The sequence below is a fragment of the Ictalurus furcatus genome, chromosome 23 (genome assembly GCF_023375685.1).
Source record: "Ictalurus furcatus strain D&B chromosome 23, Billie_1.0, whole genome shotgun sequence".
Taxonomy (NCBI): Eukaryota; Metazoa; Chordata; class Actinopteri; order Siluriformes; family Ictaluridae; genus Ictalurus; species Ictalurus furcatus.
The window spans coordinates 2,390,603-2,407,500 of record NC_071277.1 but is presented as its reverse complement, the minus strand read 5'-3'; the positions used below and the strand labels follow the sequence as shown (position 1 = coordinate 2,407,500).

Below are 16,898 nucleotides of genomic sequence, written 5' to 3'. Positions count from 1 at the left end.
TTTCAAGTGACCAGTCAGATAAGCCAGGGCTGGGTGATGTATCGATACAATATCGATATCATGATAAATGATTACGCGGTACACTTTACCGAGATATCGTTGCTATGGTGATTTATTTATTTATTTATTTATTTATTTATTTGTTACGTTTTAAATCATTCCAAATGAAATGGTACTGAACGGATGGCGTCGATTTGACATAAAAAAAAAAAAAAAATAATTATTGTCTTTCTGTGCATTAAAGAAAAGCATCATGAAACTCAGTTTAACGTTTTTTTGGGGGGGGGGCGGGGGGTTTGGTTTATTTTATTGCTGTTTTCCAGACTGTTAAATGTAAAAATAATCAAGCATCGTGATACGATATATTTGTGTCATTTCACCCAGCCCTGCTGTAAGAACTGCTACACACGGACCCCTCCCTGGCAGGGCTTCATTTACCCCTGGTCTTCCCCCCCAGACCCCACTTTAAGACCCACGGTGCTAGAATATTTTTGGACAAATCATAGAAGAGGGTCCTTTTTCTGAGAAGCCAGTCCCATAATTCCCTTCACTGGCGCGTGAAAGACGAGCACGAAGAGCAGCGAATTATTAAGAATGTACTGTCGGAAGGATGAAATTTCAATCAGCACATGCCTATCGACGGAGAGAGAAATAGACGGAGCGAGAGACGGAGAAACGCACACACCAGGCAGCTGCATGCGGATTTGGTTTAGATTTAAATGTGCTACAGGTTGTTTTAGGAAACTAAGTACACCTCTATCTCTTATACTCATAGTGTGAAATGTGTGGAAGAGCATATCATGTTTATCCAAACGCCATCCAGGTCCTTCACACGCGCATCCATGTTGACTCCATTATTTATTTATTTATTTATTTATTTATTTATTTATTTATTTATTTTTAAAATATTGTTTGTTTTTTGTTTTTTTTGCTCCATTGCCTGAGTTAGTGCGGTTATCTCCAGCCTGTACTCTTTCATTATCCGATCATTCCATTTCTGCATTCATTTATTTATAGATTGTGGCCTTGATATTTTATTTGATCTTTTTTATTAGTCCCCCCCCCCCCCCCCCCACCAAGAAAGATGGTCCATGTGTAAACCCTTGTGGAATTTGTGTGTGCGCGTGTGTGTGCGTGAATATATTTTTTAACAGTACCTGTACAGAGCCAAATATGTTGTGACTTGAACTTTAACAGTTTGGCGTGAGGTTTAGTTTATAGTCTCGATCATGACACTAATAAATGTTGTTTACTTGTGAACAACAGATTATGATTGACGTGTCATCATTAACTCATGTGACGCTGAAGACCAAATTAGAGCATTTTTAATTTAGAATTGTCAGCTCAAAGAGAGTTTATGAACAGCGGACGCCTCGTGTTATTCCGGAATGACGGTTCTTGTGTGTATCTTTGGACGTTTATTTATTTATTTATTTACTTTTAGTGAGCGTTTTTCCCGCTTGACCCTTTTCTTCACGGAGGCTTGAAGGAGCAGCAACTTCCTCTTCACGGAGAACTCGGGTCTCTGCCCCTGCTATTGTTACCATGCCTGATTTGCATTAGTAAAGGGGACCCACACCCCCTTCACAAAGGTCAAAGGTCACGGGGCTCAGATGTATACCTAGCTAATTCCAAACCCCAGGGCAAAACAACAATAGCGGCTAAAAGCTTCTCAATTTGCAGGCAGTTCAGACGTGCTAGGAGAGTGGCATCTGGGAATAAACCCCCAATCCAACATCCCCCCCCCCCCCAAACAACCACCCCCGCACGCACGCACGCTCCCTCTACGTATTTACAATTCTGATCGTTCTAGGCCTGTTTAGTTTCGGTGCCATGTTTTCCGGATTTTTTGAGGAGCCCTTAATTCAGTTGTGGCGTGCGGTTGGATACAGAAAGGTGTGTGTGTGTGTGTGTGTGTGTGTGTGTGTGTGTGTGTGTGTGTGTGTGGATGTAAAAAGATTTTTTTTTGAATTTTACCCGCTGAAGGTGTTGATCAGAGATACTAGGCACGTACTAGGCGTTTCCCGTTAACAATCAATAATCCGATATCCATCATGCAGAATATCGGGGTCTCGTAGGTGATCTAGCTCAAACAGTTATCGTTATGTTAATAATATTAGCCAGTACTGCTATATTAGGCCAGTTCGTTTACGTCACTAGCCTACTTGAGCAGGAATTAGCTTGAATAAATCCCCAACCTAATCCTTCAGTGCTGTAAAGCAGCTGGCCTGTTGTTTTTACATGTTTAGCCAGCTTTCCGGACGTTTGCGAACACTCAGTGGGTAAAAGCTCAAACACTTTCCACTACAGACACTCCTGCCTCCCTTTTTTTTTCCTTTTTCCTTCTTTTTTTTTTTCTTCTCGGTTAAATAACTCCTAGAGAGTCGAGCCGGTTCCGCCCAACGTTTGGGGTGGTGGGGGAAAGTCCATGACTGAGAACCATGTAAATATCCAGCGGATTTTGTAGCTGCTTGCTAGCTGCCTGCTACTCATTTAATGTTTGTTTGTTTAATTTTTACAGCATTTATTTTCAGCTTTCGGGAAATGTGCTTCTCCCCCCCCTTTCTCTCTGATAGATGAATGCGGAAGACATCTGATGCAAAGTTTGTTTCAAAACGTCGGGCGTGTAGGATTTCGCGCAGCGCTTTATGCATTCTCTTTCTGCTTTGAGCGTTCTTTTCTTTTGCTCAGGAGTGATTGTTCATTAATCAGCGTGTGGTTTGTTTCAGAACCGGATTTCCTTCAGTATGTTTTAGGTAAGGGAGTAATTATTAGGGGGCCAAGCACCTTTTAGTGACTGCATGCTTTCTCCTTCTTTTTCCGTAAGGGAGTCCGTGGCAGTCTGTAGAAGGCTGCGTATGCTTTTTATGACATTTAGCACAGCGATCGAGGACAGTCCCAGCTACCTTCGCAGCAGTTTCGGTTTACGCCCTTCGAGTCGTCTAGCGCCACCAATAGGGCAACGTTGGACATATGTTTTACGGTAATATCTCCTCAACGGAACGTCGCGGGAACGTGATTCCTCCGATTCTTTTGAAGCCGGGTTCGAAGGACGCTATGAAGTCCTTCGTAATAACTCTAATGCTCATATTCATAAGTTGCTCGCAAGTTCCTTTTTACACAATTGCTCTTTTTGACTATATGGTACACGGTTGTAGAAGGCAAACTATTTACAATTTTCAAATGATTTACAATTCTTTACGACCGTACTATCCGGCCTCTTTTTAAAATTTTTTTTTTGGGGGTCCGTTGTTAATAGTGCTATACAAACACAATTGAATCGAATGAATTTCATTCCCACCTTATTAATCCTGCAAAGTTCCTCCAATCATCACCAAATTAGAATCACAGCATTGTGAGAGTGTCCCGGCGGAGGGGGAGGGGGGGGGCGAACGTTTCACGTGTGATGCACAGGATGGTTCGTCCATAACAGGCAGACGAATTTGGCGGTGAAGCCACCCAGCAGGAAGTGAAGCAACCGTGTGAAGTTTTCAGACCAAACTTTTGTTAACAGCTGAAAGACCTGAAAATCGGACAATGCAAACTAAAATGAAGCCGTTAATAAACCGTGTGAAATTTAGGAATTTCACGTATTCGGACCACAGAATCCATCACTATTTATTTTAAAAAAAAAAAACAACAACAAAAAAAAAACCCGCTAAAGACCCACCTCTTCCGTGAGCACTTAACTGACCCCTAATATGCCACATTATTTATAAACTATAATAATAATAATAATAAATAAACTTACTCTGGCTCTTACACCTCGATTCTGCGCACTTTGCTTCTCTAGAACTCGTAAAGGTAGAATTATAAATTTGGTACAGCGCAGTAGCACCTGTATCGTAATCTTGATTTATCGCTCCGCTCGTATTTCCTCGTTTGTAAGTCGCTTTGGATGAAAGCGTCCGCTAGATCAATAAACGTAATGTTTTCAAATATTCTCAAATACCTGAGTCTGAGGGGAATTTTGTAAATGTGTTATTCATGTCTTACTACCTATATTGCAGAGCACAGTTAAGTATTCGCTAAAGCGGTACAACATGGATTGTTTGTCCGAGGTTAATAGAATATTGTCTTCATGTCTAAAGAACTTACCGGGTCCTTATTTATATTAATGCCGTGTTGGTGGATTGCACTAATTTTCATGCTCTTTATATTTAAAAAGCAATTCCAGGGTGCATTTAAAACATCAGTTTTGAAGGACATAAAATGACACTCGATTGTATTCCCTATAAAACTGTAACTGGCTCAGAGGAACTAGAGGCTCCTGTGACCGGCCTTACCACGCAGGAGAGCAGTATGAACTGTTAGCATGCTATCACTTCCCTCTGAATAACTCGGAGAACTGTCGGACAAAAAGGGGAGGGTGGGGGTGGGGGGGGGGTTTGGCAGGGTACACGTGGCGAACGTGTAAATACGGTTTCGGCATCTTTCAGGATGGCTGCATATTTTCACAGCTCTTCGTTTAAGATCGGAAAGCGCGGAGGTTGGAGGTGTTTGCTTGGAGCAGGAGGTGTAAATTTGTTCTCGCTCCTCCTCCCGGGGCGAAAATGGAGCTCTAGGGCGTGCGCCGGCGAGCCGGGGTGTAAATTGAGCCGCCGCGGTCCGCGTTCAGGCTGAAATAGGGTGAAGCCTCGCACATCCTGAAGGAATCAAATAATTTGTCTTGTTCATCATTAAATCTCTCCATCTGCTGTCGTGGAACAGGTTCCTCTCCAGGCCAAGTGCATGCAGAGTATGGACTCGTTCAGACTAAAGCACATCTGTCTGAGTGTTCTCACCTCCTTATGCTTCCTTCAAGCGCCTTTATAGATTCTACACATTTGATCTTTTCTGTTCTTTCTTTTTCACTGGCACTGACACAGCCACCCTTGATTTTGTGATGGATTAAAGGTCCTTGTTCCTTGTGTTCTTCCTCCATTCCTGCAGAAACACAAAGAGCGAGACCGTCACAAACCCAAACACAAAAAGTCTCTCGAGCTCTCGCCTTCCCTCGTTCCCGCCTTGATGGTTACGTCAGAGAAGGTGAGGCCACACATCAGATTTTTCCTTCCTGTTCTTACATTTTTTTTAATTTTTTTTTTTACTTTTTTAATTTTGATGTATTTAAGAGAGAAGGCGTGTCCGTGACGCCTCAGAGGTTAAAACCGCACTGCTCAGCTGTCTGTATCGGGCTCACTTGGAAATGTCTTGGGATTAAAGCGATGGCTGAATAAATTTCAATTTATATTTACGTGTGTAATAAGAAGATTAACTTAATTAAAGAATCCCCTCCCCAATAAAGATCCAATCTTGATTTCATTTCTATTTCTATTGCATTGATTTATTCGGCAGCAGCTTTTATCCGAAGTCACCGAAGCCGGGTTTATATGGAATTAAATTTGTTCCGAAAGTATTGAACGTAACTTTTCAGGAAACGAACGAAAGCTGTACAGTGGGAGAGAAGAAAAACACTGAAGCTGAAAACGATGAACTCGGTGGCCTTCTAATAAACAGCGCTCTTAAAGATTTCTGAGCTCCATTATCATGGTTTACGAATGCGATGCCTAAGGTTTTGTTTACGTTCGCCGTCCTGGTGCAGACCTCTCGTGTGGGCGGGGCTTAACAGCGATTTACTCGCATTGGCTAGTGAGGTTTGGATCGATAGTTCCCTGACCAGGAAGTATAGATTTTGTTGTTGTTGTTGTGAATATCGGAGAGCGTTCTGGAAGCCGTTCTCTGTAGAGTTATAGTGTTTGTACTTCGTAGTGGAATTTTGGAATTTTGCACTCGGCTCTCCTTTGAACAGTGGACTAGTTCAACAAACAGACTTCATATAAAACCATAACGAGCTTTCCTTTACTCTCACACGATCCGTCGTGACCCAGATGAGGACGGGTTCCCTTCCGAGTCCGGTTCCTCTCAAGGTTTCTTCCTCTTAACATCTCAGGGAGTTTTTCCTCGCCACCGTCACCACCGTCTCGCTCAATAGGGATAAATTCACACGCTTAAAATCTCTATCCTGTGTTTATATGTTTCTGTAAAGCCGCTTTGAGACGATGTCCACTGTTAAAAGCGCTACACAAATAAAACTGAATTGAATATTAGTTTGTAATTGATATTTGAGGTTTGGGTAGTCTCATACGACTGTCTTTTCGAGATGCGCTCTCAGGAGAGATCCTCCTCGGCTGGACACCCGAGCTATCGATCCAAATCTCACTAGCCAATGAGAGTAAATCGCTGTTAAGCCCCGCCCACACGAGAGGTCTGCGCCAGAACGGCGAACGTAAACTTGCGGCACGTTCATAAACCACGATTAGCGAAAAAGGCCGCTTAGAAAACCGATAGAAAGTGTTTTTCAGATTCAGAGTTGGTTTTTTTCTTCTTCTTTCTCATTGTATATTTTTGTTCATTTCTTGAAAAGTTCCCTTCAATTCTTGTGGCACAAATCGAACTCCGTAGGTTTTCACTCTGGTTTTTCAGCCCGATGTTGCAGTCAGCGACCGGAATCGACCATCATAAAAGACCTCTTTGGTCATGACTTTTTAAAAAAAAATGCCATCATCGCCTCGTAATTGCCCTGTTTTCTGCACACGCTCAGATCGCGCCGATTGATGATGTTGGCAAAGCGTGCTCATTTAGTAGAATCTCAGGTTGATTGCTTATTGCGGAGCATCTTTATCATCTAATCTAACACATTATCGTACAACCTGTTTATAGAATTCAGCCAAGGTTTCATGAGGAACGCCTTATGCAGTATGACGAGTAAGACAAAGTAAAAAAAAACAAAACAAAACCGTTTGAGCAAAGTCTATTCCATGCACCGAGGAGTTGAGGGCTCAAGGCGAAACTGCGACGACGTTTACATGCACATCAAATTCCGTTTAAGGTCTGTGTTCGGGTTGCAGCCGCATTCTGAATGTGACGTTTATATGCGTACAGGCATCGGAATATTCCTGTATACACGGTTGTTGTAAGTATGCCCGAGTTGCCATTCCTAAATACCTAGCCTTTTATGCCTTCCTGTAAATGAATAATAATTAAATTAAAAGCATTCTGAAGGAAATGCAAATAAAAACGTTATTCTCTCCATTTCAGCAAGTTGTTCCACAGTAACTGGTCTCATCAACAGAAAACACGTCACTCACATTAACATGAACACACGAACTCAGTTCTGAAGATTAAAGTAAGATTATTAACTTATTGAATGTTATTCATTCATATTAACATGGCCTGAGTTCTTAAAGTCTCGCATTCATTCACCACAAACAAAAACATTTCTATTTCATCATTGAACATCAAACTGGACATATATAATATCAACTTTTTTATATATATATATATATATATATATATATATATAAACATTAACTGGATATGAAATATACTACTGTGCAAATATATTTTTTTGTTCCATATATACTTTTTTGTCAACTCCTCTTCATTTAAATCTGTTAATGGTGTACTGGCACTTCAGTGCAAGGGCGAGCGGGTAGCGGGGGGAGATTAGACTCGCCGCCGAAACTCCCGCTTCACTGCTGCTCACTCCCGGTGTAAAATTTTAGCGGCGCAGAGCTTACAGAGATTACAAACTGCAGTTTTGTCATCGTTCCAGACAAGAGACGACATCTTCACACACTGCACGAACTCCATGTGTTTTCCCGCCCTCTTTTGATTGACAGGATGTAATCGGCCCTGATCATCAGATGTTTTTACGCTATCGGCCGGTGGCATGAAAAACAGCTTTCATCGGCCGATACATCGGTGCATCGCTAGAATGTCGTCTTTAAGTTTAAGTGACCCTGGACGGAACAGGGCCGAGCAACCAGTCCGGTACTCTATGGCGTGAATAGCATCATTTACTTGTAGACATGATGCACGATATACATCACAGTATTTATTCATACGGGCGAATTGCCATCAAAATGTTTCCATCGATATAAATATTCGATATCGATATATCTTTATTGATATTTTCGTTAACATTGACCGATATGATTTTCAAAGAAAACCTAACAGGTGGCGCTAAATTTGTGACGCCCAGCCATCTACTTGTTCTTAGGCACAATGGTGACGTAATAGTGTCAGTAATTGTTTTTACTGACAACAACAACGGTACTCCCAGATCATGTACCCAGATGTAACTCTCTCCTGCTATCAGTATTGCGGTAACGTCCAGCCATAGAGCTCGGGTTGAATGTTTACTCTTCAGACCTGCCGGCTACTGATTTGTAGAAACTGGTTATGATTTACACAGTTATCTAACATGGTGCCAGACTTGGCTAGGTGCTTAATTTAATGTCCGATCACCACAGGTGATGGATACATACTAAAGGTACAAAGGTGTACCAGCGACTAGGTATAGTACAGTTTGGTACCTGTATTTCTGTGAATGTATGACATAGTGTAATTGCATCAATCAGTTTAGGCTAAGCACGATATCAAGCTGGAAAAGTGTAAAGCAGCTAGTGATATCACACGATCCCGTTTGTGTTTGGCTAACCTAAGCTCCGCCCCTGCTAACCCAGCGACGCTTTAAAAAAATAGTGTGGTGAGGATGAATTATGATGTATTTTGTAACGCCTAGTCAGTATATAGAAGCGTATAGGTTCAGTAGGAGCTCTTCAACAAACTGATTACGTTAGTACATTTCCCATTTGTTTTTTTTTTGTTTTTTTGTTTGTTTGTGTCCGTTCTCAGAGCTACAGCAGCAGCAGCGGAGGGAGTGTGTCCTCCATCTCCTCGTCCCAAAAGCGAATGGATGACGGTGGCGCGCGTTTCACCAACGCCAACTTCCAGGAAGTGCCGTCTCACTCCAGCGCGAGCTCCAAAGATGGAGGCTCTTCTGAGAGAGAGAGCAAGAGCTCAGACGGGAAGAGCAAGAAATCGAGCAGCCACTTGAGCTCCAACTCAGGGTCGCGGGGTCGCAAGTCGAACCCGAGCAAATCTCACGGCCCCGTCGTCACCATCGCTACATCGTCCACCGTCCCGTCCTCGACAAGCCCTTTTCAGCAAGGTGAGGCTTGGTTTGGGCTTTATTATGCACAGTTAAAGAAAGCAACACTGACTGCGTTTACACGGACAGCGGTAATCTTATTCTGAATAAGACAATATTCTGATTAAGGTGTTTACATGAGTCGCTTTCAGAATATTCCTTCCATGCTCCCGTTTTACATGTTATAGAACATATATGGATTAACAGCACACGTCATTACGTCCCCGTGTCACGCCGTCCGACGTTCCCTACAGAATTTCACGTATCGACATACAGTTGGTCTTTGTTACGGTACCGTGTACAGATTTGTTTCATTTTTAATTTTACGAACGCTTCAAGTGCGGTCAATTATTTCTCGCGCTATACGTGCAAATAGACGACCGCTTGAAGCCGTGGGCTGCGTCCCAAACCGCGTACTTGCCTAAATACCCGTATTTCACTTCCTACTATATACTGTAGTAGGTAAGTACGCGGTTTGGGACGCAGCCGTGCTCGCTTGTTTGCGTTGAACGCTGCCGTGCGTGTACGTGTCCTGTCACAAAATATCCGCTCACCGAGTACTTTCTTAGGAACACTATATTAGTATACTAGGTAGGCGGTAGGGCCTCCCTTTGCCTCAATTCTTTGTTGTATGGATTCCACAAGATGTTGGAAACATTCCTCTGAGTTTCTGGTCCATGTTGACACGATGGCGTCACACAATTCCTGCAGATTTTTCCAGGTTCACGTTCACGTCACGCTGCGAATCTCCCGTTCTACCACGTCCCGAAGGCGTTCTACTGGATTCAGATCCGGTGACCAGGAAGGCCACTGAAGAACACTGAACTCATTGTCATGTTCATGAAAGCACTTTGAGACGACTTGTGCTTTGTGATACGGTGCTTTATCATGCTGGACGTTGCCATTAGAAGATGATACATTGGGGCCATGAAGGGATGCACATGGTCAGCAACAATACTCAAATATGTTGTGGCATTCAAATGATGATTGATCGATATTAACAGGCTCAAAGTGTACCAAGAAAACATTCCCCACACCATTACACTACCTCCACCAGCCCGGATCGTTGACGCAGGGCAGGTTGGGTCCCATGGGTTCATGCTCTTGACACCAAATTCCGACCGTACCATCTGTGTTCCTCAGCCGAAATCGAGATTCATCAGACTAGGCTATGTCTTCAACTGTCCAGTTTTGGTGACCCCGTGCCCACTACAGCGTCCACTTTCTGTTCTTTCTGGACCCAACACGGTCCTCTGCTGTCGTAGCCCATCCACCTCAAGATTGGACGTGTTGTGCATTCTGAGATGCTTTCCTGCTGAACGCGATGGTACAGAGTGGTTATCCGAGTTACCGTATCCTTTCTGTCCGCCCGAACCGGTCAGGCCATTATCCGCTGATCTCTCCCATCGACAAGGCGTTTCCGTCTGCAGAACTGCCGCTCAACTGGGTGTTTTTTTTTTCCCCTTTATCGCACCATTCTGAGTCAACTGTAGAGACTGGTGGATGTGTGTGTGTGTGTGTGTGTGTGTGTGTGTGTGTGTGTGAAAATCTCAGGAGATCAGCATCATGCCACAGTCAAAATCATTGAGATCAACTTTTCCCCCATTCTGAAGGTTGATGTGAGCATTACATGAAAGCTGCTGGCCCGTATCTGCACACTTTTCTGCATTACACTGCCGCCACACGATTGGCTGATTTAGATAATTGCGTGAACGTATAGACGTACGGGTGTTCCTAATAAAGTGCTCAGCGAGTGTATATACATCAGGTTACGTTCTAATGTAAATTCACAGTCTAAGGATTCTCGGAGAAACTCCTTTTTTTTTTTCAGTAGAGAATAGCAGGAGAACGTGTTAGACCAGACCCGGTTTAAATGATGCAAGACGGCAGGTCGCACGCCACGTTCGAGCTTTTCAGAAAGTTTTACAACGGTAAATATGTTAGACGGTAGTTTTACGAGCCAGGACCCGTAACGATCAGAATTACAAGGTGATGTAAATGCTCTGTAACAGTAATATAACCGAGACTCCTATTCCACAGGTACGTCACACCGCTATGTTAATGCTAACCCACCAAACCCACAACGTCAACTCTTAACCCTCTTCTTTTCATATAATTGTTTTGAACTGAGACATGATTGCATCATGTAGTCTTCCGTTCCCTCCTGCTAAAGGAAACGCAGAAACAGTGAGTCATGAGGATGGCGTGTGTGTGTGTGTGTGTGAGACGGTTGACTGAGTGTGTTATGACATGGCTGGATGAAGGCCAGGGTAGTGAGTGGTGTGTGCGCGTGCGTGCGTGCGTGCGTGCGTGCGTGTGTGTGCGTGTGTGAGTGAGAGAGAGAGATAAGACCGTCGTCTGGCTGGCTGCTGCTATTGTAATCTGGTGTGAAGCTGAACGCGTGTGTGTGTGTGTGTGGTGTGCACGGCAGAATGGAAACTTGGATTATCTGAAAAAGTTTTTATTCGCTGGGTCACCCAAGACAAATAAAACCTGAAATTTGTTCACGTTTGTTTGTTTTTTCGACATCCGCATGCCAAATGAAATGACTCTCGCTCCTTCTCAGGTCTGATGTTGGCCGGCGGGAGCAGCAAGACGTCCTCCAGCAGCTCGGTGGTTCAGGCCGGCTCCGACTTCATCAGCTTCACCGATTCGAACCTGAGGGGCGGCGACACGTACACTCAGTCCTCGTTCAGTCGCCTCGTAAAGGGCGGGGCCGAGGGTGGACCCTCTGATGGAATGGTGGCCCTAAACACCTTTAGCTCTCTCGTGCCCCTCCCCCAAAGCGCAGGCTCCGCCCCCGCCTCCAGCTCCTCCAAGCATTACGAAAGCTCGCACTCTGGCGGCGGGGAGCTAGCGTCAGCCGGGTATAAAAGGACCCAGCCTTCCTCGTCATCCTCCTCTTCCTCTGCAGCTTCGTCCTCGTCCACCGGAGAGGAAGGAGTGAAGAAGAAGAAGAGAGGGAACTGGCGGAACCGCTACGGGCCCTGCTTTACCACCACTCAGGAGAGCAAAACTCCAGACGGGACGGAGATTAGCGGCACAACTTTGCCTACTTCGTCCTCGCTGTCACCTTCCTCTTCCTCCATTGCGGGTAGAAATAGCAGCGCTAGCATCAGCAGCAGTAATGCGACGGTGGGCGGAGCCGGAACGAGTAGCCTGACCAATCAGAAATCCCCTTCTTTGCTCAGGAACGGGAGTCTACAGAGTCTCACCGTGAGCTCTCCACCTGCGGCGACAGGTAAGCCTGAAAAATATCCATGACTGACGTGTGTGTGTGTGTGTGTGTGTGTGTGTGTAAATTCCGGTTGTTATAATGACATTGTGTTAAAAGTGAAATGTTTTAAGGGGGCACTGTGCTTACAGGATTAATATTTTCCATACAACTTGTTTGGAGTGCTTGCTTGTTTTATCGTAGCGTCTTATCTCATACATCCCGAGTATTATTTGTATTTGTATGTCTCTGTTTTCAAGGATGTAAACCGTTATATTCGAATGGTTCAGGTCGTCCAGGGTTGGGGGCGCGGCTTTTACGCGCTTCGCGGTAATAGCACCGAATGTGGAAAACGAGCGTCTGAGAGAAATACATGTATTCGCCTACTATATAGTAGGTAAGTATGCGGTTTCGGACGCAGCCGTGGCGACCGGCGGAGCTGCTGCTGCTGCTTTGGCTGCTCGTATTCTACGGTGCACCCGTGAAAAGTTCCCGACCGGCCATGTGTCAGGCGGCCCGTCAGTACCGGGTTAACCCGGCACTTAGGAAAATCTGGTACCGTCAACTTTTTTTCTTTTTAGTACCGACTTGGTACCTAAGTACCGGTACTTTTGACAGCCCTAGTTGGCAGAGTGTCCCCGAGTTCCCTGGGATAGGCTCCAGGCTCCAGGCTCCACCGAGACCCAGTGATGGAAAATGGATCCCAAAAAAGATCCCAAAAAAGATCCCATGTCCTGCTATGACTCACTCGTCTCACAAAGTCTTGCGGCGTCTGGCCCGCCCCACGCTCGACACCGCACCGCTTCCATGACGACTAATTGTGGCTGCAGCGCGAACAGGCGAATCAGCTTTTCATCGTCATTTGCAATGCAAACACCCGGTCAAAAAAATCCGATTTAAAAAACAAAACAAACAGCGATCGGGTTTGGCCTTCCATGTGAACAGCAGAAGAACAGAATAGACTGGCCTGTTCCTGCAGGTATTTAGCGAAAGCTGTTGCAATTAGTTTGTGCTGTGTTTGATACGGGTTCTGATGGAGGCCATTAGGAGAAAAGTGGATGGAGCCGCTGGTTGGTCTCTGTGTGTGTGTGTGTGTGAGAGCGAGAGAGCGAGCGAGAGAGAGCTCAGCTGCTCGATCTCCATAGAGATGCCAGAGTGCCCCAGAACAGGCAATTAGTTCAGCTCTGATTTGTTCCTTGTTATTTTTTGGCTCTTTCAGCTCGAGACTGGCGAGTACACTTCAGCCAAGTTCACTTAGCTGCTTAACGCGGTCATTAGAAACGGCCCGAGCACTCAGCGCTCATGTGACTGCGCGTCTGCAGGTTCATCTCCGCGTGTACGTGCCTTGTGGTGCAGGGCCGTGCGTCTCGAAGTGTACATACTTGTGTGTTCCTGCGAGAGCCTGCACATCTGTGTGTGTGTGTGTGTGTGTGTGTGTGTGTGTGTGTGTGTGTCTTTTTTGGGTGTTCACTGTGTGTGCATGCAGTCTGCGGGCGTGTCTCTGTGCCTGCATGTCTGTCTGTGTCTCTGTCTATGCATGTTTGCGTGCATGTGTGTGTGTGTGCTCTTGTGTCTCTCTCTCTCTTGTGTCTCTCTCACTCTTTTTTTAAAATATATATATATATTTATATATATATGAGTGTGTGTGTGTATATGGTTGTGTATACACCTTCCTCCCTTTACACACACATGTTGGAAATCTGCTGGCTCTCACCCTGTCCATCTTGGCCACACACTCACTCAGGCACTTAAGAACCCACCAAACACCCCCCTCTATCTATCTCTCTCTCTCTCTCTCTCCCCCTCTCTCACATGCACGCACACACCCATGCACGCACGCTGTTGCTGTTGCTTGGCAACTGGTCTCCACACCATGTATTCTCCGATGTGAATGTGAACGTCTAAGCGCTGAGTGTCTTCCCTCTTTTTTTTTTTTCTCCCCCCCCCCTTCAGGGGCCGCCCTCATCATCCCGCTCTCTCTCCTCTCTCTCTCTCTCTCTCTCTCTCTCTCTCTCTTTCTCTCTCTGCACACCCCTGTCCTACCCCCTCATCAGCCCTTCACCTGTTGCTGCCCTCTGGCTGCACTGTAAATATTTAGCCAGCGCTAATGCAGCGCTGCTCCTCATCTGTCTCGGCCTCCCAACCCGGCACATGGCGGTTTTATCAGGCAGAACAACGGGGGCCGTTATTAAAGGCAAACATTCATTCGCCGGGGTTTGAGGTTGAAGACTTTACGGGGTGCTGTTTGAGTGAAGGTGGGGGGCACAGGGGGATTTTTGCTTATAAAACAGTGTGTGATGTAAGGAGTTTGATGGCTGCCGGGTTCATTACTTTCCTTTTTTTTTTTTTTTTTTTTCCATGCATGTGCACCGTTTAAAACTCCAGCTCCGGCACACTCGAGTCAAATGCACACATTTTAGATTGCGTTGCCTCTGGCACACAGTCGGCCTCTATAGAAGGCGGTTAGAGGTCCAGACATAAGGTAGCGTGCTCTTTGCTAGGCATGCACCAATAATCGGTTCTGATCTATGACGATAATAACATGCACAACGCTGAGGGTAATGCAGATTCCGCAGCGTTTTGCGGCCGTTTGTGGTCTTGTAGTCGTGCTTCTGGACAAAGCAACGCGGTCGTGTTTATTGGATACGAGAGATATTCATTGGATAGGTTTCAAAGTTTGGAAACCATGGTGCTGCAGAAGTGTCACGATTGAGGAATAATGTTTTAATTACTGTTTGTACCATAGTGCTGCAGAATTACTGAAAAAAACGCTGTATGGAAACAGCAGATGCGAATAAAATCTTCACAACACGCATTTAAAAAAAACCGTGTGTGCTCGACTGAGGCGGATCTTTAGAAGAAAAAAAAAAAGAATAAAAACCTTTTTTTTTAAATTTTTAAAAATTTTTATTATAAGTATTTGATTAGAAGGCACGCGCATAAACCACGATGGAAATGCGTTTACTGAATAAATTGTTCAACGCTCATCCAAAAAAATAAGAGTCATGTGACTTTGCGTCAACAGATTACGCGATTGTGTAATGGGCTCAGAAAAGTCCAGGAAAATAACGCGTTTGGTTTTTTTTGTTTTTCTTTCTCGCAAGTTAAATTCGCAACTTGGACTGGAAACATCGCTATGGATACGGTGCAGTGTTGTGAAGGAGATTTTCCGTCTCCAGCGTCTGTGCTCTGAAATGCTCGGTAGGTTTTCCTTATCTGGAGCGTCTCCAAGACGAAGCACGCGTCACTCGGATATTTCGGAGTATCACGCCTCGGCGTTAAAAACGTCCGTGCCGGACGATATACCGGTATAATATCCACCTCGCGATAAACGATTACCCGAGGCACTTTTCCGAGATATCGCCGCTACGGTGATCGGGTTGATGGCGGTCCCTATGGTATTTGTTTATTTTTAAAAAAAACAAAAAAAACGTTTTTAATAATTACAAATGAAATGATACCGAACGGATGGCGTCGGTTTTACGTAGTTTTTCAAACGTATTCGTCTTCGTAGGCATTAAAGGAAAGGACCGTTCAAAATTAGAAATGTAAAAAAAAAAACCACGTCATCAGTGGAAACTGCGCTCGTCTTAAAGGAATACGAGCACTTTGTAAATGGAAAATGATCAACTAACCCCAAAACACCGTGTCCCCCCCCCGCACCCATGATTATTTATTGATCTATAACGCCCTGTTGTGTTGTATTCTTTACGTAGTGATACCGTGTGGAAGGTGTAGGCATGGCGTACTGATGTCAGAGGAAGTCGGATTAGATTGACGTCTAGCCGGTGTTGCTTGACGACTTTATTGCGTAAATATCGCCGTTGTCCACTTTTGTCTCGCGAGGGAATTACAGGTGAAATTATCTACTGTTTTTCTTTTTTGTTTTGTTTTTTTTTAAAAAATATATTCTATTATTTATTTATTTATTTTTGACCCTGTCTGAGGTTGTCGGACCATCCGTGTAGACTTGTCGGTGATCTCTTGCTTTGGGGAGAAGGAAGGGGGAAAAAAAAGAAGGTTTTGGGGGAAGCCCCCCCCCACTGCTGCTTAATTTATCTGGACGCCTGGATCACAGACTCGGCGTCGCAGCCTCCCACAGGCCTGCGTTTACATTCACGCACGCGGCAATATCGTGCGCCGTTTCCTTTTCTCGGAATAAATGAATGTGCAGTTGTGTGGCCGTCCGTTCCTTCATCATATAACAGTAGATGCTGAGAAACGTATGACACATGACCAGTTTCCAGGTTCGTAGGGGAAAAAAAAAATCGGCTTGTGGCGTGGTGATTTAATCGGTGCACAGACCTGTCGGAGGAAACGTGTAGAAATGTTTTCCCTGACATCACCCAGAGACGCTTCCTCGCCAGATAGGGCTGAGGATTGTAAATCGTGTGTGTGTGTGGGTGTGTGTGTGTGTGGACTGAAAGCAAGTTGTGAGGCTCCTTATCAGGCCCTGGCCCTCGTCATTAACCTCTCTCTGAACCTGCATGGATTTTGTGCACTGGGGGGCATGGAAGCCCGACTTAACAAAGCCAGTTAATCTAATTTGAAATTTTCTTTCTCTTTTCTGATTTGATAAAAGGCTTTGTGGGAGATCTAAAGTCACGATTGATTGCTCGGTTCGATCCCAGGCAGATAGCGCGCGTCGTGTCCTTGCTTCCTACTGCCATGCGTGTCTTGTAAGCTTTAATGGAAGTGTCCTTTGAT

At 44.8% G+C, this 16,898-nt stretch overlaps 1 protein-coding gene across 8 annotated transcripts in view; it reads left to right on the top strand.

Moving 5' to 3' along the window:
- The window catches only part of mllt10 (MLLT10 histone lysine methyltransferase DOT1L cofactor), an 81,166-nt gene that overhangs the window by 32,029 nt on the left and 32,239 nt on the right, over positions 1-16,898 (top strand). For 7 of the 8 annotated variants that reach the window (XM_053612130.1, XM_053612127.1, XM_053612124.1 and 4 more), the window contains 3 exons: positions 4,933-5,028; positions 8,683-8,998; positions 11,544-12,218. In XM_053612130.1, the coding sequence (XP_053468105.1) occupies positions 4,933-5,028; positions 8,683-8,998; positions 11,544-12,218 (1,087 nt within the window). The remainder of the gene's footprint in view (positions 1-4,932; positions 5,029-8,682; positions 8,999-11,543; positions 12,219-16,898) is intronic. The other variant, XM_053612129.1, reaches the window with a different exon arrangement.